The sequence below is a fragment of the Penicillium expansum genome (genome assembly GCF_000769745.1).
Source record: "Penicillium expansum strain MD-8 chromosome Unknown contig294, whole genome shotgun sequence".
Lineage (NCBI taxonomy): Eukaryota > Fungi > Ascomycota > Eurotiomycetes > Eurotiales > Aspergillaceae > Penicillium > Penicillium expansum.
The window spans coordinates 69986-91803 of record NW_015971224.1 but is presented as its reverse complement, the minus strand read 5'-3'; the positions used below and the strand labels follow the sequence as shown (position 1 = coordinate 91803).

Genomic DNA, 21818 nt, shown 5'->3' with positions numbered 1-21818 from the left:
AAACATATTGTAAATATGCGGTACAGCGCGTGATATCATAGACCCTCATATATAGCGGTTCTGGACAATCATTTTCTCCCTTCATGGCTGGTTCCTATTCTCTAAGTTACTGGATTTTGATGAGGGCCATTATTTTCTCGAAATGTCCTTCACGAACGAGGAAAAGTTATCTTTGGCAGCAATCATACTCGCAGTTGCCGCATTCATAATATCTGTGGCACAGGTGCTTCAACAATACCTTGCTACGGCAGAGGGATACCGAAGATGCCAGGAGAAAGTAGTGGGCCCATGGAAGTGCTACACCAAACGGCCCCTTCAATTAAAAGAGTTACGATGCGAGACCCGATTTGGGACCCCGTTTATCGAACTAGGCACCGGTCTTGACAGAAATCACTGCTCCCTACCCTCGGGTCATGAGTCACTTATCAGACGTGAAAGTGACCTTGTAGTTAAGGCGAATGAGCTTCAGCATGGTGGTAACAACGAATGGGTCTGCTGGCTGCAGCTTCTTGAAGAACTACATACCTTTCACCGCGCCTTACTTCGTGCCTTTCCTCGAGAAGAAGAGAGCTTTATGGCCACCTCATTACCTCACAATGATCCAAATCACGATGATCAAATTCAGTTCTTACGCTTCCCATCGTTCTCTGTGGAACCACATTCTTGGGACTTCATGCCTTCTGATGTTCTCAAACCTCTTGCACGTAGGCTTCCCATCTTAACACATCCTCTAACTCGCACTGACGCTTAGTTTATGCAGGAATTGGTGTTTCCGACCTTGCAATTTTCATCCGGCGGCTAGGATTGCGTTGGCTACAGTTTCGACCTTCTGAATCAGTTCTGCGAGCTGAGGGCAACAATCTCCTTTTGACCTCATCTTATCTGAGAGGCATTGGATGTGTTGTAACTTTTGCTCGGTTGTCCTGGCGGAATAGATTTCCTGAAGAATACTTCATGATTCCCAACATCCAAGCGGATGCTATGGGTTTTGGGATCTTACCAGCACTTCCCGGGAAATCGACCGCTTTCAATGTCAGCACCACTTCCGGTGTGATAAACACTATGAAGGAATTTGAGCCTTCGGACGACGTAATCCAACGCTTGGAGGAACTTACTGGGAGAAGAGATAAATTCCTCTACGCTTTTACAGATATTATCCCACTCACCGCTCCTTTCATGCGCAGAAGGGGCTCCCAAGTAGTCCGAGTCCCTGCGCCTATGGAAAGGCCGAGCTGGATCTTTGTTTCAAATACCGGCAGAGCGGCTTTCAGGGATCTTCTTCGAGGCAAAGTTGAAGAGAAGACTCAGATATATGGAAACTGTCCTAGGCATGCCGAGAGCCTGGGCAGCCTTCAAACCAAACATGAGACTTTCGCTAACCACTGTGCAATTAACCGCATTGCAACTCGGAGCGATCGGGACAAGGCGACGAAGAACGGACAAGACGTGCACGATCTTGATCTGGTACATGATCTCTGGGATGAGATGGAAAAATACTTCGACGATAAAGCGCAAGAGATGGAGAGACAAAAAGACGACTTGTACAGTACACTTGTACAGGTGCACCTCAAGAATGCTGTTCTCGCCGACAAGTATGCTGAGCACAACATTAACCAAGGAAATAACAAGTACCCCTACGATTCGAATTTGAGGGAGAGAATTCCATGGAACGAACGTATGGCTGAAGCTTTGGGTCAATATACTTACAGGTTTGATTACATGGAGAGAGAGATGTGCGAGTCTGGCTACAGGTGCGATGATATTTCATTCTTGGAGATGTGGGCGCATATGATGATAAGAGCATTTTGCTGGCAGTATTGCCATACCATGGTAGACGAGCCAACGCTACCATCTGAGTATTGGAATAGTAAAATGCCAGTCTTTATCGGATGAACACTTGAGGTTGAGGAAAGCGAATGACCAGGGCGCTCAGTGCAGATAAGTCGAGCATCTGAGGGTCTACAGCTCGTTTGAGATCTTGTATGCACTCGGCGACCTTTTGCTCTCGAGGATTCCAATAGAGGTGATGAAGGTTGATATAGGAATCAGAGAACAAGCAAGGTCAAAGCTAGTCTCCTAGATAGGAAACTACGACCGCGCGGAATTTTGCTCTTATCAGTCATGCAAGCGGGAATAAAAAGGAGGGCAGGTCTCGATTGGAGAGTCATCTCGCTCGTGTATAAGATCCTTTGGATCATAGCCAGCACCTTGCAGGGAAGCGATATTTCTGCTCTTGCTCGCACACATTCAACACTCTATCCCAAGCTACGCCTAGCCCTGATCAAATATAATATCAGGCACCAAAATAGTTCTGCGCTTAACTGGGCCGCTAAAACCAACAATCGTGCCATTGCAAAGACCTTGCTTCCTTACCAAGCCGACGTAGATGCGATGGTCGATAATTTCTCTCCTCTCATGACAGCTGCAAAATATGGTTCAGACCTGGTTATCAGTCTCTTGCTGCGTAAGAGAGAGCGACGCGTGAATACGAGAAATGCGAATGGCCTGTGTGCTTTGTGGTACGGCGTGGAGAATGGGTCATTTGCGGTCGTGAACCGGCTCCTTCAACACCCTCGTGTTAAGATTGATCTTCCAAATTGTCAGGGCCAAACAGTGCTCTGGCTTGCTGTCTACCGAGGCAACAGAGAATTCGCAAGCCTACTACTCTCAAGAGGCGCCAACCCCGATATCAAGGACGTCGACGGATTCTCGCCATGGATCGAGGCATGCATCAGCAATAAGAACTCCGTTAAAGATCTGCTCCTAGATTTCATATTCGCTGAGCATAATGGCAACTGTGACTTAGTCCCATCCCCCGACTCCATGGCAAAACAAATGCGCGAAAATCCAAAAAGACCTAAACACTATATCTTCGGTAGACTCTTACTTGAGCTAAAATTCGAGATATTCTCATATTTATCCTTTGACGAACTCCTCAATTTTCGACTGGTATGTCGAGATTTAGCTCTACTTGCAACCGTGGATATTCTTCCACGGTCGTACTGGCGAAGTAGGTTTCTCCTGGGTCAGGAAGCTGATTTTCTTTTTTTGGATATTACGGACACGCTGGACTGATATCTGATTTTCTTCGGGACCAGAGCATCGCTTGCGGCAGGGACCCTGCCATTGATCAATCGGAAGAGAATCTGGCAGCTGCTGGAACCCATTGCTGCCCTTGTGGGCTTAGAGGCTGTTCATAAAAATGGTCCATACGGATCTGTCGCCCACCCAGCGCAAAGACAGAGCGGACATTATCAAGTGATCGATGATGAAAGTGCTGAAAAGTCGTCTCGGCTCATAGAGGTAGCCGGCTTCTTTTCCGGCCAGCTGGCCTCTGTTGGCACTGATAGTCCTTTGGGCAAGGGATGCCGTGTGATTTACCATAGAACGCAATCGTTGGTACCCCCATCTCAGCAGTATCGACAGCGAATAGGTATCTCAACTATCCAATTCGCTGCACGCAGCTTTATATCTGGAATAAACCTATCCTCGTCCAGGGAATGCAGTATCATCGACCGTAGAGTCGGATATCACAATCCAGCTTTCGAGACGTGGATAGAGATACCGAACACCTTCCGCGTGGAAGCTCTCAGCGTAGCGTTTTGCTCTGAAGGGCTGATAGGACTCAATTTTATATAAACAGGTTTACATTCGTCGGGCTGGGTTGGTGATTCCAACGGTCCAGGAATTGCTCGTGGCACACTAAGCATTCCAGAGAAATCAAATCGGTATTGCTTGCTTGTGGGTTTGGATCGATACAAGATTGTTTCTCTCGGTCTCGGCGAAGTGACCAACCACCTTGAAGATCCGAAGTCTCCCTCTCAAGATCTCATGGATTCATCTCGGGTGCAGTCTCATTTATGGACGCCACATCCTCCGAGGCACGAGGATTTGAGAATTAGCATTCTCTTACCGTCCCAGTCTTCCGGGGCTTTTGAGCCCTTGACGAACATTGACTTTGGTGGTCCAAGAGGCCTGCTTCTCGCGTCCTCAAGACTTACGTTTCATATGGCATCTGACCCCCACCTATTCATCGGAATAGAGATATCATATTCTGATGGAAGGTCCATACTTTTCGGCTCTAGCGGCGGCTGCGGGATTTCCTTTTTCATCGATGGATCGAATGGCGAGCGTATCAATCGAATCGGGATGCTGCCAAATATTCGCAGATCCCACCCAGAACCGAGCCTTGGTGGCTTGCAGGTATTTCCTACCAGTTTCCTAGGTATATGTGCATGTAGGATGCTTACTTTGGGTCAGTTGTCAACAAATTACGGATGAACTGCTACTTTCGCTCCTATTCGCTATCGGCTCAATGCAGTTGCTGAGTTCATACCGATTTCGCCGCCCAGCAACACCATCACTGGGTTGGTTGCTGTTGAAATGGTGCGAAGCAATTCCCGAAGCAGATCCGGACAGCAGCTGAACAGATCTAGGCAACCCCACCCCGCTTTGAGCGCGTCGGCATTCAATCCCAGCAGTGTGGCAAACAACCTAAGATACCAAATATTCCGGATTGCGAAAGCCATCAAATACCCCACGATCAACTGCAATATGACGAAAAATTCTCTCATTTTATAAACAGTATAAACCCCGGCAACTACCAGACCTACGCGTCACTCAAGAACGTCCGAAAAATCCAGGTATGCACAGGTATAGAGGGTCGTTCCAGATCTCGAAGTCGCATATCCGGTTTGAAACTGGAGTATTATAACCATCCCAGTCCTGGCATCGTAGGGCAATGGATGCATAAGCTAGATGATGGATTTGAGCTGTCCCAAGGCGAGGACATCCAATCCTTGACTATCTGGCTCATTCCAACGGGATTCTCTCGTGAGTCTCCGGGGATGGAAATAGGTCAAGTTGCAGCCATACACATTGAGACGACGCGTTCTCGCAGTGTGACGTTTCGCGCTCCGGACTTCCAGTCCATCTCATCCCAACCGCTGCAACACCACCAGTATCAGGCTGATTCCGACGAGAAACTCACAGCTATCTCTTGGATATTAAACCTATCCTCTGAACGCGTCCGGGCTGTCATTTCTACAGATGGAAGCCACCGGAAACCCCAAATATTTGTCCCTGAACAGGACCTCCTTTTGACCAGGTTCGGAAACTCTATTTTGAGAGGCAGAGTGATGATGGCGGTAAAGATACCATAACCACAGCTGAAGCCTACTTCAAAGACCGGGAAATAGTCGGACTAGTCTTTGCCTATACGTCAGGCAAAATAGCGAGCACAGGTGAGCTCAATACCGATACTCGTCAAACTGTTCATTTTGCACTGGATGCTCGGGTTGTTGGCTTGTCAGCTGTGGCCACAGATCACAAGCTTATGGAAATCGAGTTCGAGGTTGAACGGAACGAGCAGCCTCGGTGCCAAAAGCTTAAGCTTTTTGCCAATCTTCCTCATGACCTGGCCGCTACCGTTGATTATAACTGGCGAGAGGTGTGGTGTAAGGATGATGCCTCTGCAGAAGGTTGCCGGAGGCTGTTAGAGCATGGCAGAGTATACAAGCCCCCGAGTGGGTCGAGGCTTGTTGGTATCTACATGCGCTGTCAGCAGTTCTACTATGTTGGATTACTATACGAGCCTGATGCTTCTCAATCGACATAAAAAGCGCTCTAGCTGGAGATGACTGCAATCCTGCGACGCGGGGTTGAAACGCATGTCCACTCAGACCCAGTTGACATTGAACACAACATTAGAATGATACTCGCAGAAAACATACGTTGATGCATAAGGATGTTGGTCGATGGTGGTGAAATCGGGCCTTAGTACTTCACATATTGATACTCACCAACAATAATAGTCGGCGGCTCATGCGGCCTTGTGATATCTTTTTAGCTGTTTTTTTAAATGTCTTTTTGGATGTTACGGGCTGTAGCTGGTGTTTACCCTTCCCACCTACCCAGAAGCGGGTGGGTCCTGCGTTCGGGGATTCTCCGTGTCATATGCCGATGGATCATGCTGAGCGAGGTAGGTTTCGGGATGACATGGCAATAGTTTTAGAGGGCTGAGTATCTCAGACTGATTAGGCAAAGTGAGGTGAATCTTAGATAGCTTTTTTTCCAATCGTACTGTGTAGACTGTGTACTGTGTAAACTGTTGACATGGACGATGTAAACATTCGGCGATCATGGTGGGGCATAGTGGAGCTGTACCTTATCAAGTATAGAACAAGTATAAGAATAACTCTCTAGCTAGAAATAATGAAATATGATAGGTTCAAGAGGTCAGTCCGTTCTTTGATTTGGAGTGCATAGTTGGAGTACATCGAAGAGGGGCAGACAAAGGGACTTGCAGTTAGGTATCAAGGTGTTCTCCGAGGCTGGTACCTGGTACTTCCATCACTGCTGGCATCACCATACAACACCCAGGTACCTAGTACTACCCCGCCATTACTGTCACTTTGGGTCATTCATTAAGTTCTCTTATCGCACCATCACCCTTCATCAACTTCCACGTTACAATTTCTCTTTTATGCCTCTTGTATGCCCCTCACCTTCATCTTCATTTGTTTCTTTATTCATTGACGTTTTCACACCTAAGTACGCCCTTACTTCCCCCCAAGTCAGAAACGCACCTGACCATCCTGACCATCCGGCTCCCCGCAGACCCACCTTATCACTTCTATTTGGGCTTCTGAGTCTCTGCCTAGGACTCTCTGCCTAAGTCTCCCAGTATCTTCCGACCCTCCCTTTTCTTTTATATTTCCCTGCTCTATATCTCTCTGTTTCTAACTCTGCTTTTTTTGACCTTCTCCCTACGGCTTGGGCTATCCCTAAGCTCCTGTTTCCGCCCGCACCCGTGTGCTCTATGAACTTTACATCGACGAGATGACTGACGATCCAGACTCGCCTCATAGGCGTTTCCTCCGTGCCCAGACTGCATCGAGTCTGCAATATCCGACTCTTCCACCCCTGACAGCTTCTGTCGAGGAGTGGTTGTCCCGTTCACGGCCTGCCAATATGACGTCATATCAACTTTCTGATCATTCACCCAAGAACCTGAGTGATAGCTGGGCGACTTTGAGTGTGTCTGACATACGCTCAGAGGATGGCAGCCACTCCGAACAAACCGATACAGGCTCGTTGATTGACCAGGCCAGCCCTGACGATGTTGCAAGCCTCGACGAACGTTACAGTGGTAGCGAGGCCGAGGCACAGGACGAAGACAACCAAGAAGATGATGGGATAGACAGGGATGAAGTGCAGTGCACTGAATCAGTCTCCCAGGAACTGCCTGCCCTTTTTGCCGCCAGACGAACCACGATCGATGACAGCACCACAACCACGAAGCCCTCCTTCCCCCACACCAGTGATTCGATCGAGTTTGTGGAGCCCGAGAAGTGGCCCGAGATCGAGAGAGTGGAGCTCAAGCACACTATTCGCATCTTCGAAGGTGCTGCAGCCTCAGAATTGAAGAGCCGGCTGCCCTACAATTCAACCGACTCCATTCTCATGGCCACGGTTCAGCAGACCATGACAAAGCAGAGCCTAGACCTGGACAAACCTTTCCGCGTGCTCTATGTCGGACAACCAGGGTTCCGAAACATCATTCTCGACAAGATCGGCGACGTTCTAGTATCAAGCTCATGTGCTGGTTCAGAGACCAGCTCGGCCGAATCTTCCCGATATCATGTCGTGCCGACCTCATTTGGCGCCGGAGCTGTTCCCAACTTCGCGGAACTTCTCCCGATTCATGTCCAGCTGGTGGTTGACGAGTGTCTGGAAGCCACAACCAATCCCCACGTGGATCGACCTAATACACTCAACCTGAAGTTCAAGAATCGTCCTGTGTGTACTTCGGCCTGGACTGGGTCCGACTACCATGTAACATCTGCAACAGATTGGACTCTACCAGACGTGGCAATTATCTTTGTCTCTGACCTCGATGATGCAGTGGCCGTCAAGACTCAGCGTCTTGCCCACATGTTCCTGGAACGTCACGGGGTCCCGGCGATGGTGATTTCGGAGGAGCCACTCTGGAAGATGGCCGGAGAGGTAATTCCTCTGAACCACAACAGTCTACACACATGTTTGGAGTCCCGTCATCCAGTTTCCGGGGAGACCGCAGTCCTTCGACGGTATCCAATCGATTTGAAGACTTTTGAGAGCATCACACCTGGTCAGTTGAATCGAAACCTGGCTTCGCTTGTCGGCCTGTATCCAAGGAAGACACATAAAGTCAATGCCGGTACTCCCAAGCCTCTCCAGAGGAACATATTTGCGGATCTCGAGAAGTATCCTGGTAATTGGCTCCCGCCTTCCTATGCCACGCGGGCCCGAGAGCTGGCCCCCACACTGCGTTTAGTTACTTTGACTCTCATTTCGGCCATTGCCATATCTATTGGGTATGCGGCTGTTAGAGTTCTGGTTGTCTTTCTAGTGCAGTGCTTCGCTGGGTCAGCTCTATCCAATGTATCCTTCCCAGTGGCCTCCCCTGTCCCTCCCACCTCTGTTCTCACTCTGGATCGAGTGGTACAAACCTCAATCTCAACGCGGCCCTCGGTTGCTATGCGAGTATCACATATGCGCTCTTGGGGAAATTCAATTCCCGAGGATATCACTGTATCAACTATCTCTACTGCAAAATCATTGGGCACGACAAACGAATTTGGGATTCAGGTTGTTGGCGACTGCCATGTTATCATCAAACCCCCACATAAGTTTGCATCATCCAAGAAGCAACCACAGTTCAATGTTAGCGTCCACAGAGAGAACAAGGCCCTTTCATACGAGCTTTCACAGCTGTTTGATGGGGTCTACACACTGAAATTGAACCGCGAGGATGCGTACGGGTTAGTCAACTTGACAATCACAACGAAGTCAAAACAGCCAATCAACCAGACTATGGCTGTTGACTTCGGAACCCCGTGGCTTAAGATCGCAAACTGGAAGCGTGCAGCACAGGAAATTTCTTCACAATTCGCCAAGGAAATCCACACGGCTCAGACTGGCCTGACTGAGGTATATGGCCGCCTGTCCACCGACTTGCAGGTGATCGTGGGAGATGTGGTGAAGAGAACCCATTTCTTACGCCGCGATGCCGAGGCCCTACACCGGGAGAGTTTGAATACACGCGATGCCGTTTTATCGCGTTCGAAGCAAATTTCAGAAGTCTTAACTCGCAATACTATCCAGCGATTCCGAAGTGTTTCTTCTGTGCTGCAAATGCGGTCTAGTCGCGTGGACAAGGAAGCCAAGGGCCTTGTTCATGATGCTTGGAGCCGAATTGGGAAGTCAGCGGCAAAGCTTGACCTCCGCAGTCTGATGGATCGAGTGCGCAATGTTAGGAAATGCAATGCGCTGGATCGGGCTCAGTCGCGTGCGCGGCATGTTATGGGATTCCGGTCCAGCAAATCTGGGGATTGCTCAAACCTTCGCTCGAAATGATGAACGAACTTACACTTTACGACTTGTATTTGCTTTTTCTTTCTTTCTATTAATGAGTTGGCTAAGGACTGGTTTTTGTTTATGGTGGCGATCAGGTTTGGTAGTGGGGGGCAACTGTACTGGAAATGGGGGTTTCACGCGAACTATTCAGTCGGCGCAATGGTATCTTTTATTTAAACCATAATCCAACTTTGGCCTCATCCGATAGTATCCACCGAGATAGAATATTCACTTCTTTTTTTCCTTTGATGTGTGTTTTTCTATGTTGCATGTAGTTCACAGTATCTGAAGTCCACTATTGGCAGACGAGAGCGGTGGCGGGTTCTGCCAGGCATGGGACCCAAACTATTAATTTTTCCCCCCTCATCGCCGCTTTCTCTGATCAACAAACACTATCTCTTACTGAAATTCCACTCTATCCCCCGTGGATCTCTGCCATCTCTCTTTTTATCTTTTTAAACCGATCCTCTTGAACCCCTCGCCATCATGTCTGACATCACCGAGACTAAGCCCGACCCCGCCATCTCTGCCTCCGAGACCCAGCCTGAGGAGATCACCACCGCCACCGGCGAGGGTGAGCAGTCTACCACTGAGGCCGTTGCCGATAGTGTTACTGAGACCGCTGAGAAGGCTGTTGACACCGCCAAGGATGCCGCCGTGAAGACCTCTGACAGCATGTTCTCCATGTTTGGTGGCGGTCCCAAGAAGGAGAAGAAGGAGGAGGCCGAGGAGCCTACTGATGAGCCCTCCGGTTCTTCCAAGGCCCAGAAGGCCAACGATGAGGTGAGTTTGATACATCTGATGCTGCTGGCATAGGCGGTTGTTGTTGGACGCGTCTACGATGGGAGCGGGGTCTTGTCCCCCTTTCTCCCGATAGTGGGGTAGTCGCAACCAAGCCATACTATGCTAGTGCCCGTGATTATTTTAGCTCCGCGCATATACTGACCATGATATTTCAACCCAGGACGAAGTCGAGGAGTCCGCCGATGTCCACTTCGAGCCCGTCATTCACCTGACCGAGAAGGTTGAGACCAAGACCAACGAGGAGCTTGAGGAGCAGTCCTTCAAGATGCGCGCCAAGCTCTTCAAGTTCGACCGCGAGTCTAAGGAGTGGAAGGAGCGTGGTACCGGTGACGTCCGCCTGTTGAAGCACAAGGAGAACCAGAAGACCCGCCTCGTCATGCGCCGCGATAAGACCCTCAAGGTCTGCGCCAACCACTACAGTGAGATTGCTCGGTCATATTTTCCGAAGAGGATCTAGTACTAATCTGTATTTCCAGTCGTCCCCGACATGAAGCTGAGCGCCAACGTCGGCAGTGACCGCAGCTGGGTCTGGAACGCCGCCGCCGATGTCTCCGAGGGTGAGCCCGAGGCCCAGACCCTGGCCATCCGTTTCGCCAACAGCGAGAGTGAGTGGTTTTTATCCCAACTTGATGTCAAACTTTCACTAACCAATGATTGTAGACGCCAACGCCTTCAAGGATGCTTTCGAGACCGCCCAGGTGGAGAACGAGAAGCTCTTCAACGCTGAGGAGTAAAGAACTCTTCTTCTCTCGTCATCTTGCTGATTCTTCCGAGGATTGAGGATCCCCATTTATCGTGCACTTGGCATTCCAAGGCATTTGGGTGCATCGTCCCGGAACTTGCTCTTGAAAAACTACAATTTTCGCCCCTTTCACACCGTTCCACCCAATCATCACCCCCAATCCATCCCATTCCCACCCCATCCCCTACGACGCGACGAGCGAGGCAGCAGTTATGAAGATGCTCCTCACATAGCTATTGCGAGCCATGCAGTCTACGAAATGGAGGGCAGTTCCCTAGGTCGGTGGTTCTTCGGAAGTAGATAGACATTTCCCCATCGAATATACCTGCACATCACCCCATACCCTGAAGATATCCGAAGGAAAAAAAAAAAACAAAGACAAATAAAAGTAATGATGAGTATGCCTAAGAAGCAAGTGTATGCCAAAAAATAATACCACAATAGTACATTTTCAAAATCCAAAAAGAAGAAAATCCTTTACCTTGTATTTTGCTTTCACCTCTCGAAGACAATGGGTTACAGGTTGCACAGGAACAATGCTAGAACTGTAGAAAAAAATTGTTTATCAATGTATATCTTTTGATCTCAATAGTCTCAAGTCGATGTATAATATATAAAAAAGAGGTAAATCACTTAAAAAGTGAGAGAGAGTCGAGGTCAAATTGAACATAGTGGGCAGCCCTGAAGATAGTCCTGAGGACCCTCTGACCTCCTTTGAGCTTAATTCACCGCTTCATCAAATTGCCTTGAGAATATATCAGAGACGCAACTTCACTATATACGAGTTCTTGCTGCCTGGTTACTTTGAGGTATTGCCTACACATGGTAGTTATGATTTCCCATACTCATTGCTCACTCCGATAGACAACCGCGCAAACTTGTCTCCGAGACGCCCACCTCTCCGCACGTCAACGTCCCCTTTCGGCCTCATACCCTTAAAACCTCACGATTCTCTCAAGTGACGACCCGAAGTCGTCAATAAAATAATCATGCCTGACGTGAGTATACTACCCCCTCATCAACTGTCGCGAAGTTGCACCTATGGTCTAGCACTGTGGGTTTGTCACTGTGACCAACACACCCAAACCCTGCTCTTTTCTCTGTTTCCAGCACAATTAAGCTTGCATACACTAACACTCCTCCTCAATAGGTCAAGCGCACTGTCCGTCTCATCACCGAGCAGAACATTATGTATGCGCCCCTCCTCTGTCTACCTCCACCTTCCCTCCCTTCGCAAACCCCGGTCTGAGAAGAGCGCCTGGAGCTACTGTTTCCTCCCACAATCCCCTTTCAACGCTATCGCCCACTTCAGTCCTGTGGCTTGCAGGACACGAGGTCGATAATGCGCACAAGGATGAAGGGGAACGCGCGTTGCACACCACCACTCTTCTCTTCAAACCCCCACACCCATCCCTACACATACACACAAAACACGGATTAAACACATTGGCTGACTTGGGCTCTTTCTTCCCACACTGCAGAGATAAGCCATCGGAGGTCGAGGGCTTCCCGCAACGATCTTGGCATATTGAGGTCTGGCTCGTGAACGAGAAGGGCGCCTTGGTCCCCGCGAACATCTTCGACAAGGTCACCTACCACTTGCACCCCAGTTTCGGTGAACGTGCCACGCAGGGTATGTTTTGGTCCCCATTGGTGTTTTTTGATTTGGTCTTGGCGACGCCTGGGGCTTCTCTTATTCAGAATCCCACGGCCGGCAAGATTTGGTCGCGCAGTTGCTCTGTGTGTCTGCATGGTTTTAGGATTGGAGGCTAACGGATAATTTTCCACTTCGAATAGTCTTCAAGCAGCCACCGTTCCGCATTCAGGAGGAAGGATGGGGTGAATTCGATATGTCCATCGAGCTTACTGCCGACAAGTCGTACACCATTCAACATGATCTGAACTTCGCCCAGACCCGTTATGAATCTAAGCATGTTCTCGTGAGTTTGATTTTGAACCCCCCGTTCGAGAGTCGAGAGAAAGTTATGGTGTGCTGATCAATGGCGCGTTTTTTTTTTTGCCCGTGCAGACCTTCAAGAACCCCAAGCCTGCCTTGATGGCCGCGCTGCGCGAGTCCGGTCCCGTTCCCGGTGACGAGAATGGTATCAAGCACAAGCGTCCTGCTGGTGGTGAGGAGAGCGCCAAGAAGAAGAAGCGCACAGATAAGAATGTGAGTTGTTCCTGTGATATGGGTGTGGGATTGGCGATGCAGGACTGACACGCTCTCAAGGTCGACATGGACAAGCTTGCCGATGGGCTTCAGAAGCTGAACGAAGACGATCTTCTGCAGGTTGTGCAGATGGTTCATGACCACAAGGCGGCGGACTCATACACAAAGAACGATGTTGAGCGTAAGTTTCTCTCTATCCTCGGGTTATATCAGAGGGAAAATATAGATCTCCGCTTCCTTGACGTTTACTCTGAACAAAACGCTAACCATTCCCCTTTCAATTCTACAGTCGGAGAATTCCATGTGGATTTGTACACTCTCCCGGACGCGTTGATCAAAATGCTCTGGGATTTCACGGCGGAGCGCGGTGCCCTGTAAAGGACAAGCGAGCGAACGGAAAAGGGAAGAGAAACCAGGGCGTGGGAGTGTTTATTCTGTTTTCTTCTCATTTTCTTCTCATTTTTCGAGTCTTCTTCGCTTTTTCCTCTACTGCTATGTATCCTCCGTCTGCACGACCATACGTCTAGTTACTTTCTCATTTTTTTTCTGTCTTTTGACACGGGGAGTTAGCGGACTACCGAAGGAAATTGGATGGCTCTTTTTTCATTTCTTTCGCGCTTCTCTGGTTCTAAAATGTGTGTATTCTTTCCCTTGGTCTTGGGAGAGATGATGGGATGGACTTGGTAATGTTCACTCATTTCTTGCTTGAGGAAGACTGGTGGAACTTGAGAACCCCATGAATGGGTTCCTTTTGACTAATGCTTTGCACTGGATACTATGGATCTTATACCAATTTCGAAACTCATTGCACTTAGGGTTGTCTCTCATCGCTCTTTGCGCTAGGTCTACGAACATGATATGTTCCGAACAGATTAACACTTTTGATATCTTGCATGTAGGACTCTAGGACTGGGGGACTGGGGGACTAGGGGACTGGGTGTCTACATTCCAGCTTCTCGACTAGTATCTTCCAATTCAAATACAGGTCAACCCTATGACTCTAGCCTAGACATCGAATGACTTGAAACTTAGTTCCAAGTAAAGCTGTATTCGACCACTACCTAGCTTACTAGCTGCACATGAATAAATGCACATAGGTGACTAACTCTACGATGAAAACAGGATGTAATCAAACACCCCCAATGTATTCCGTGGGACTCGTCAAGTGGCTATGGAGAGCCCAAAGGCTCAGCCACGACTTTTTCAAAGAGCTCACACGAGAAAGCCCGGTTTGATATGGGTGGACCTGCATGGGCCTCAACAACTTGGTCATGTTGATGTCTTCATGCATAGGTGAGGTACCCAGGTGCTACGGGACCCTCCGCCTGCGCTGTCTCATGGGGGCTACGGTGAGATGGTGGTCGAGAGGGATGGGGAGGGGAAGAAGAGAAGAAGAAGAAAAGAGAAGGAAGGATGGGGGGAGGCCTTTTATATGGTCACGTCCCACGTACCTTCCTTAGATGGATGGTCGTTTGCTCTTGCCTTTTTGTTACTTCTCCGATTGACTGGTTAGAGCAGGTGACCATACAGAACCCTAGTTTACATATTTCTTGCAAATTCAGGGCTAGCTTTAAGGGTGTTACTGAGAGAGAAGAAGTAGCAGTAACAGTAATAATAGCATGGGATATCTCGGGTAAATCAACATCAAGCCCGGTTCCCGCCGGGCTGGAAACAGTAGGGACATAATCAGACAAGGAGAGAAGAGAAATGCAACGCAACGTGTCTAATGGGACACGGCAAGATAGTACCAGACCATCAATTGACCAAGTCCAAAATCATGCACCTCGTTCTAGTGATCAACGCTGCTTCAAGATATGTTCTTGGTTTTTTTGGGGGGTTTTTTTTTCAGTGCAGATAATGCATCCAACATCAAAAGATCGGAGACAAAGAGAGATGTGGGGAAGAGTGTTCAAGAGAGTAGAAGAAAAAAGAAAGTCAAGTCAAATCATGCAGAGATCACGAGGGAACAACCAAGACGCCTTGCTGCTATGCCAGTAAATGTGGACGGTTGAAAACATAATAGCAAAGAAAAGATCATAGCACACGGTGTCTATAATAGTCAAATATTAGTATAAGTTTCAGCAGAACATAACCAAGAGCCAAGGGATACGCACAGCTTCAACAAGTCCTCGAGACTGTCAGCACTGCAGCTGCGGCCACGAGGAATGTTCCGCAAGACATCGACAATAGTAGCAAAGACCTCGCCGCCACGGTACGCCAACAGAGCGGGAGCCTGGATGTGGTCCATCTCCGCGATATCCTGGTGCATCTTAACGAAACGGGTAGTTGGTTGTCTGCGAGCGATAGTAACCAGACATTCCTCGACGATGGCACTGTCATCAAACTATCAAAGTAGAGCAACATATTAGCAACTCGTACCCCGCAATTATATATTCCGGAGAACCAATTCCACACATACCTCGTGATCATAGATACACACAACAACAACCGTGTCAGACGTCACTTTCTCAATAGCATCGAGGTACCCCACCGCATCAACCGTCTCAACCGAACCAAACCGTCTACCCCGCGGACTGGGACGACGGTCATTCCGGCCCTGCAGCTCATGCATGCGCGACTGACGCCACTTACGCAGGAAACGGGCTTCGTCGTCGTCCTCGCTAGCGGAGGACTGGTCGGCTGGTGCGAGGGGCGCGTCATCGCGAGTAGACTTTGAGCCGAAGGGGGGGCTGTTTGAGTCTAGCCCCGCGACACTGAGGAGGGTGCGACGGAAGGACTTCTTTCGAGCGCGCTCGAAGGCCTGGGCGTCGGCGATAACGCCCTTGGGGCCTGTGTTTGCTTCGTAGACGGTGTTGGGGATGTGGTAGTTTGCGTTTGCAGTGCGGGAGGAGACCATGTCTGCGTCGTCGTCTTCTTCGTCGGAGGAGTCGAGTGTTTGGCGGGAGCGGATGCGGGAGGAAGGTTCGTCGTCGGAGAAGTGGATGTCTGAGTCGTGGCCGTGGTCTTCTGGGTGGGAAGTAAAGCGTGAATGGTTACTGTTCACCAGCTGGTTGAATTCTTCTTGGGCGGACATATTGAAAGAAAGGGCAAAGGGCGCGCTTTTAGGTGAGAGGGGGCGATTTAAGTTGGGAGATCTGGGATCGGACACTGGTATGTTTTAGGTTTGGCTGGGATCAAGGATCGAGAATATGCAGTTATTCGAAGATTGCCCCTGAAGTTGAAACGGAGATGAGGCTGAGGTCGGAAGAGATCGTCGTTTGAAAGGTCGTGGAAGTGATGAAACGGTGAACAGCCCCCTTTTTTTCGTGTTTCAGGCTCCACATTGAACATCTGCGCCCCATGGAGGACGTTGAGGTCAATGCAAATTGTTTTGACATTGTCTCTTTGTCGATCTGTTTAATTGTTCAATTTGTCAAAATCTGCGTATTCGGATATTAATATAAGACTATTTCTAAAATCAGCATACAATATACTCCGAATAGCATATTATATGCATATCATACTTCACATATATCAAGTTCGAGGCTATACTTAGTTTTTAGTATACTTGGCACTTTGCCTTAAATAGCCATAGCCCTAGGTCAATCTGAAACGAACCTCTACTAATGGCATTCCGAACATCTCCCGAAACCATGTGACGTGTTCTACGGCGAAGTGTCTGCTTTAAGGTAGCCCCATTCTACCATGTAGATCTTTCTTTCTCCACCAAAGAATATTCCAGGTCTAGATGTTTCTATTTTCTTTTCTTTTTCTAGAAATACGCGGTGTCTTCGTATTCCCGGTTTGGTTGGATATGTACAACCTTCAGGGGTGGATTTGCCTTAAATGGCGTGGATGCTTATTATACGGGTAGCCACAGGGCTGATCCTGTTTGTGTACTCTTATTTCAAGTACGGAGTACCTTCTAACACCAAGTCTCTACTTCAATTATCGAGTTAGTCCCACCTCTCCAGGATCAGTGGTCGATTCTCCTACCCATCGGTCTGCCTTCCCTTGTTTCATGTCAGACATTTTCAGGTTGGGCAAGGCTATCCCAGGATCGGGGAGCTACGTGTTAGGCATCAATAAGTGAAAATGAGAAGAGACTAGTTTAGTCCAGCCTGATATGCGGACATGCGTGGCATACTCCTAGCCACTACTGACTGTTTTGTTCGTGGCCCGATATATGTGGAGCCGAAGGTCGAAATATGGACTACTACAACCTGCTCTGTCGTCCCAGCTGATAACCCAGAGACTATCCCTTCGAAGATGATACGGGAGGGATAGCACGTTCTACCCTACGGCTGGGCCAGGGTTGAAACCCGTGCTTGCATGCCCTGTGTCAAATGCTCGCCACGCTCGCATTGCAAAGACTCAAGCCAGACAAGAAGCAATACAATGCCCGATGCTATTCCCTCCAGTCGGTGCAGCGAATCGGAAATGGAGAATCAAGTTTGAAAAAAAAGTTCACAAATGGAAATTGAAGCTGCTCGAACCATTATCAAAATCCGACACCAAAGAATCCCAGAGCAAGAGATTCCAACGCAAAGACAGTTAAGTACAACAGACTCTTTCTTTAGAGGAGACACAAATAAGGGTGAGATAGGAGAGAAGAATGAAGAATTGGGGAGAGAGAATAATAAAGGCAACGCAGAGGTATAAATCGGCGAAAGAAATCCTGGCCGCAATCCGCCAACCAGGTCCTTCTTTGTGACCTCGCCAACAAGATACATGTTGAGACCAATGCGAAGGTAACCAAGAACGAATTGGTAAACTGAAGGGGGGATAAAGAAATTCAAGAAGAAAAAAAAGAAGAAGGGCAAAGGGCGTCATCGAGAAGTCAAAGGGAAAAAATCAAGGGACCAAAGAAGAGGGCGACAGTGGAACTGTCAGATGGATCGACTCGTTCCGGCATTTCCTTCTGCTGGCCGGAGTCACTGTACATCCATCGACATCCCAGGAACTAGTCGTGCTCTCGTCATGTCCAAACAAGTATTGTGTCATCGCTATCGTTTGTTCGCCGGGACAGCATCCCACGCTCACCTCCACCTCCATCACCTTCCGTATCACATGCGACGACAATATGTGCGCCGCGGGTAGTGTATTATCGTGAGAACCCAAGGGATTCCCCGGTAATTGATTATTATCGTACAATGGTGGAGATTCGAACCATCGAGCCTAAAAAATTTCGAAGAAGAGCATTGCAGAATGATCGACACGGGGTATCTTGCGTTTTGTTTTTGTTGGTTTACCAGGCCCAGACCTTGAGCTTTACGAGAGAAGAGCAGAGGTTAGCAGATGCAATTGAATGGATTTCAGAAAAACTTACAAGGGAATCCCAAGATCCAGTGCACAGACTGATGCCATCATTGCTGACACCGAGGCAGCTCACGCGATTCTCGTGGCCGCTCAGAGAACCAACCTTGTCGCCACGCAGAACATCCCATACCTAAATGAGGGATTAGCATTTACTCACATTGTTTGGGGGTAAAAAAAACGGCGTACCTTGCACTCGAAATCATCGTAACCTGCGAACAATAACCGGCCGGATACTGAGAACGCAACGGAAGTGATACCACACAGAACTTGGTCGCTCTGCAGGAAGAAATTCAAATGTCAGTTTTCGTCAATCGAATCGGTGTCTCGGGTAAAAGATAATTACCTGGTAGGTGTTAAGCTCGCGGTCGGCACGGATATCGAACAGGCGGCAGGAAGTGTCATCGGAACCGGTACCGAAGGCGTTGCCGTCGGGGAAGAACTGAACGGCATTGATGTCGGACTCGTGGCCGGCGAATGTCTGGACGGACTTGCCAGTACGGATATCCCACAACTTGGCGAAAGCGTCGCATGCACCGGAAACGAAGATGTTCTGGTTGGTCGGGTTGATGCTGATTGACATCACGTCACCGAGGTGGTCGGCGAACTCGGTAACCTTGGTTCCAGACTCGATATCCCACAGCATACAGGTCATGTCGCCGGATGAGGTAATGATGCGGCGGTCGTTGATGAAGCGACAGCAGGAGAGATATCCCGAGTGTCCGGAGAGCTCGCGCGCGACGCGAGTCGGGCCTTCGCGCGATGACAGGTTATAAATCGAACAAATGTTGTCAAGACCACCGCAAGCAACGTAGTTTCCGCTCGGGGCGTAGGCACAAGTCATGACCCAAGATGAGCGCAAGGGAATCGCATGGACCTTGTTTGTGGTGTAGGCATCCCAGATGATGAGCTTTCCGTCCTGCGAAGCCGAAACAAGATGGCGCCGGTCGGTGGACCAGTGCATAGCATAAATCTTGGCGAGGTGGCCTTTGAGTGTACGTCGGGGCTTCATTCCAATTCGTGGTAAGGCATCGGTCTGGTTCTGCGCGACTTCACGGACTAGACGGGATAGAAAAGTCAGCACGGTGATTCAAGTCTCCCAGGACAATGCAGCTGATAACAGGCTGGGAGAAGGGGAAAAGAGGAAACCCTCAAGACATAACAATGGGTGATGGGAGTCGCACGGGAGGTATCGGCCAGCTCATCCTTTCTGCGCTTGATCTTGTCCTTCAAACCCTCGGCTTCGCGCCTGGCCGCAGTGATCTTGGCCTGCATCTGTTCGCCGCTCATGTCGGCCATTTTATCGAAACGGTACCCCGGAGAAAAACAATTTTGGTCGGAAAGATTGGTAGAGGGGGAGAAGGGTAGAGAGGGGGCTGAATGGGAGTGGAGCGAAGCAGGGGAGAGAATCGAAAGGCGGAACCGAGTTAAAGCGCCTTAGGCTTGGATCATAATATGAATAAGGACTAATGGACTAAAAGTAAAGAATAAGAGAAAAATGGAGGGGAAAGGGAGCCAACAGGAACAAAAGGAACAAAAGGAACCAGAAGAGAGAAAGAGAGGAGGAGAGGAACAGGGGGTGAAGACCGAGCGAGGAGAGGAAGGTGGTATTACTAGTGGTAATAACCTTGAAATAAGAAGGGTACCTCAACTTACTATGAATTTATACGAGACTCGAAGTACTTTCTTTGTTTTTTATGGTATTGTAAAGAAAAATATCACATATGAGAGAATACATAGTACTCCATACAGTATGTACTCTGTATATCTGCATGTCCCCTGTACTCTGTATACTCCGTATACTCTGTAGAGTTCAATCTTCAAATGATTTCCTGCTGCAGTTCTTTGTTTCCCCAAATCTCCATAAGTGGAGTTGGCATGTATCTTCTAGTCGGCTACAATACAACCTCAATACACGCATCTTGCTTTCTTCCGGGTACCTATGCCGGTGTCTTTTCTTTTGTTGATATTTGAGCCAAAGCTGACGTACATTTGCATGCCTAACTAGGTACTAATACTTATTGACATAGCTATATCTACAAGTGAAAAAACCCCCCCCCCTCCTCAACCCTCTTGGATCTCAGGAGAAGATGGGAAATTGTGGCGGAATGATCGGCTAGGTGCTAGGACCACTAACCCCAAGACTGAAGACACGGTTGTAAATCTACATCACAGTAACAGCGGCAAATAATCTTGATTAAGTTTCAAGATTTAACCGCCGGCGGCTCTTGGGAACAAATTCTGTATGGTGACTCTGACATATCAAGTGCAGTACGCCAGACATTCTTCACGAGCTAAATCGACTCCCTTGCGTCCCCCTTTTCCGTTTACATATCGAGATGGGTTTTTTTAGGGAGCTAACGGAGATTAGACTATCCTGTATGTCCATTCTAGGTATAATGTTAGCTTACTTCCCTGTTAGACCCTCTATGTGAAGAAAAAAATACTCTATTCCATACATCAGTCTAAATGCTTACATTGGAGCTAATATATCTATGTATTACCCCGACTGATCTCCTTCCGATCCCAAACTCCTAATCTATGCATACTGCAACAAAATAACTACTCCGTACGGAGTCCAGGTCCAAGCTTCACACCTGGTGCGTTCGTTCAGGCGCACGGTCCTGTGGCTGACCCATTGTCTTGGTCTGCAATACTCCGTACCTCCGGGGCTATTGGCCATTAAAGTGATTCAAATCACTCTCTATTGGACATATTTCTATAGATATACATAATGGCGTCAACCGGCGTCAACTAGCGAAGTAAACACAGTAGTACTAGCCCTACCCTAGAATCGTTCGGCTTCAGTGCCCATTCTGGCGGGTCCAACCGTTTCCAATACATTGGTAAGCACATTTCATTTAAATGAAAGATGGTCATTTTTTTCTGTCTCCACCATGGGACAATTGTGCTGACTGGGCCCCTTTATTCTTACGGCCCGGGGAAATCTTCGGCTTACTTTTGTTCTTGGTCTCGACGATCATCATTTGCAATGCAGATTCGATTTCGGGAAATCCGGCTCGATTGCATCTTTTTTTTTCATGCACCCGTTAGATATACGTTCGCTCGCCTACCTTGCATACATGTATAGGAGCAAATTGTCCATTTTAATGAATGCCCATGTCTTCTATACTCTCCAGACATACTGGAACAGGTCCTACCAAGGTCTCCACTGAGGATCTTCAAATTGGTTCTGTCATGCAATGCTCATCATCGGAGATTTGCAATGAGATTTTTCCGTAATTACAACATAAATATTTATATGAAAGCACAAATGGGCAATTGAGCCAGTATAATGGGATCCCGAACCTCCTCTCTTGGTAAAATAATTCATTGGTCTTAAAGCTATGATTACCTGTCGGCCTGGCATGGGTTAGTCTGTACCTACAGTCATGATCCAAACACTTGACCAGAGGGAGCGAGCTCGTCTCAGCTCGGGGCTGCAAG

At 48.5% G+C, this 21818-nt stretch overlaps 5 protein-coding genes across 5 annotated transcripts; 3 read left to right on the top strand and 2 right to left on the bottom strand.

Annotated features, from left to right (window-relative positions):
• Positions 1–142: 142 nt before the first annotated feature.
• On the top strand, positions 143–3075 carry PEX2_086890 (uncharacterized protein; the record flags this gene model as incomplete). Its single annotated transcript, XM_016745959.1, has 3 exons — positions 143–704; positions 761–1751; positions 2310–3075. The coding sequence occupies 3 exons, from the start codon at positions 143–145 to the stop codon at positions 3073–3075; spliced, it is 2319 nt and encodes a 772-aa protein (XP_016601564.1).
• A 3765-nt stretch (positions 3076–6840) lies between these two features.
• PEX2_086880 (uncharacterized protein) lies at positions 6841–9399 on the top strand (the record flags this gene model as incomplete). The annotated part of the gene is made up of 1 exon (XM_016745958.1): positions 6841–9399. The coding sequence occupies one exon, from the start codon at positions 6841–6843 to the stop codon at positions 9397–9399; it is 2559 nt and encodes an 852-aa protein (XP_016601563.1).
• Positions 9400–9885: 486 nt separating this feature from the next.
• Positions 9886–13493, top strand: PEX2_086870 (Ran GTPase-binding protein YRB1; the record flags this gene model as incomplete). Its single annotated transcript, XM_016745957.1, has 12 exons — positions 9886–10182; positions 10364–10622; positions 10680–10808; positions 10864–10933; positions 11625–11754; positions 11810–11852; positions 11918–11943; positions 12096–12136; positions 12427–12578; positions 12743–12885; positions 12975–13115; positions 13176–13493. The coding sequence occupies 12 exons, from the start codon at positions 9886–9888 to the stop codon at positions 13491–13493; spliced, it is 1749 nt and encodes a 582-aa protein (XP_016601562.1).
• Positions 13494–15149: 1656 nt separating this feature from the next.
• PEX2_086860 (phosducin family protein) lies at positions 15150–16149 on the bottom strand (the record flags this gene model as incomplete). Its single annotated transcript, XM_016745956.1, has 3 exons — positions 15150–15165; positions 15230–15459; positions 15535–16149. 3 exons carry the CDS (start codon positions 16147–16149, stop codon positions 15150–15152), a joined length of 861 nt encoding a protein of 286 aa, XP_016601561.1.
• Positions 16150–18303: 2154 nt separating this feature from the next.
• On the bottom strand, positions 18304–19670 carry PEX2_086850 (WD40 repeat domain-containing protein; the record flags this gene model as incomplete). Its single annotated transcript, XM_016745955.1, has 5 exons — positions 18304–18324; positions 18385–18504; positions 18561–18650; positions 18718–19430; positions 19556–19670. The coding sequence occupies 5 exons, from the start codon at positions 19668–19670 to the stop codon at positions 18304–18306; spliced, it is 1059 nt and encodes a 352-aa protein (XP_016601560.1).
• Between the last annotated feature and the right edge of the window lie 2148 nt (positions 19671–21818).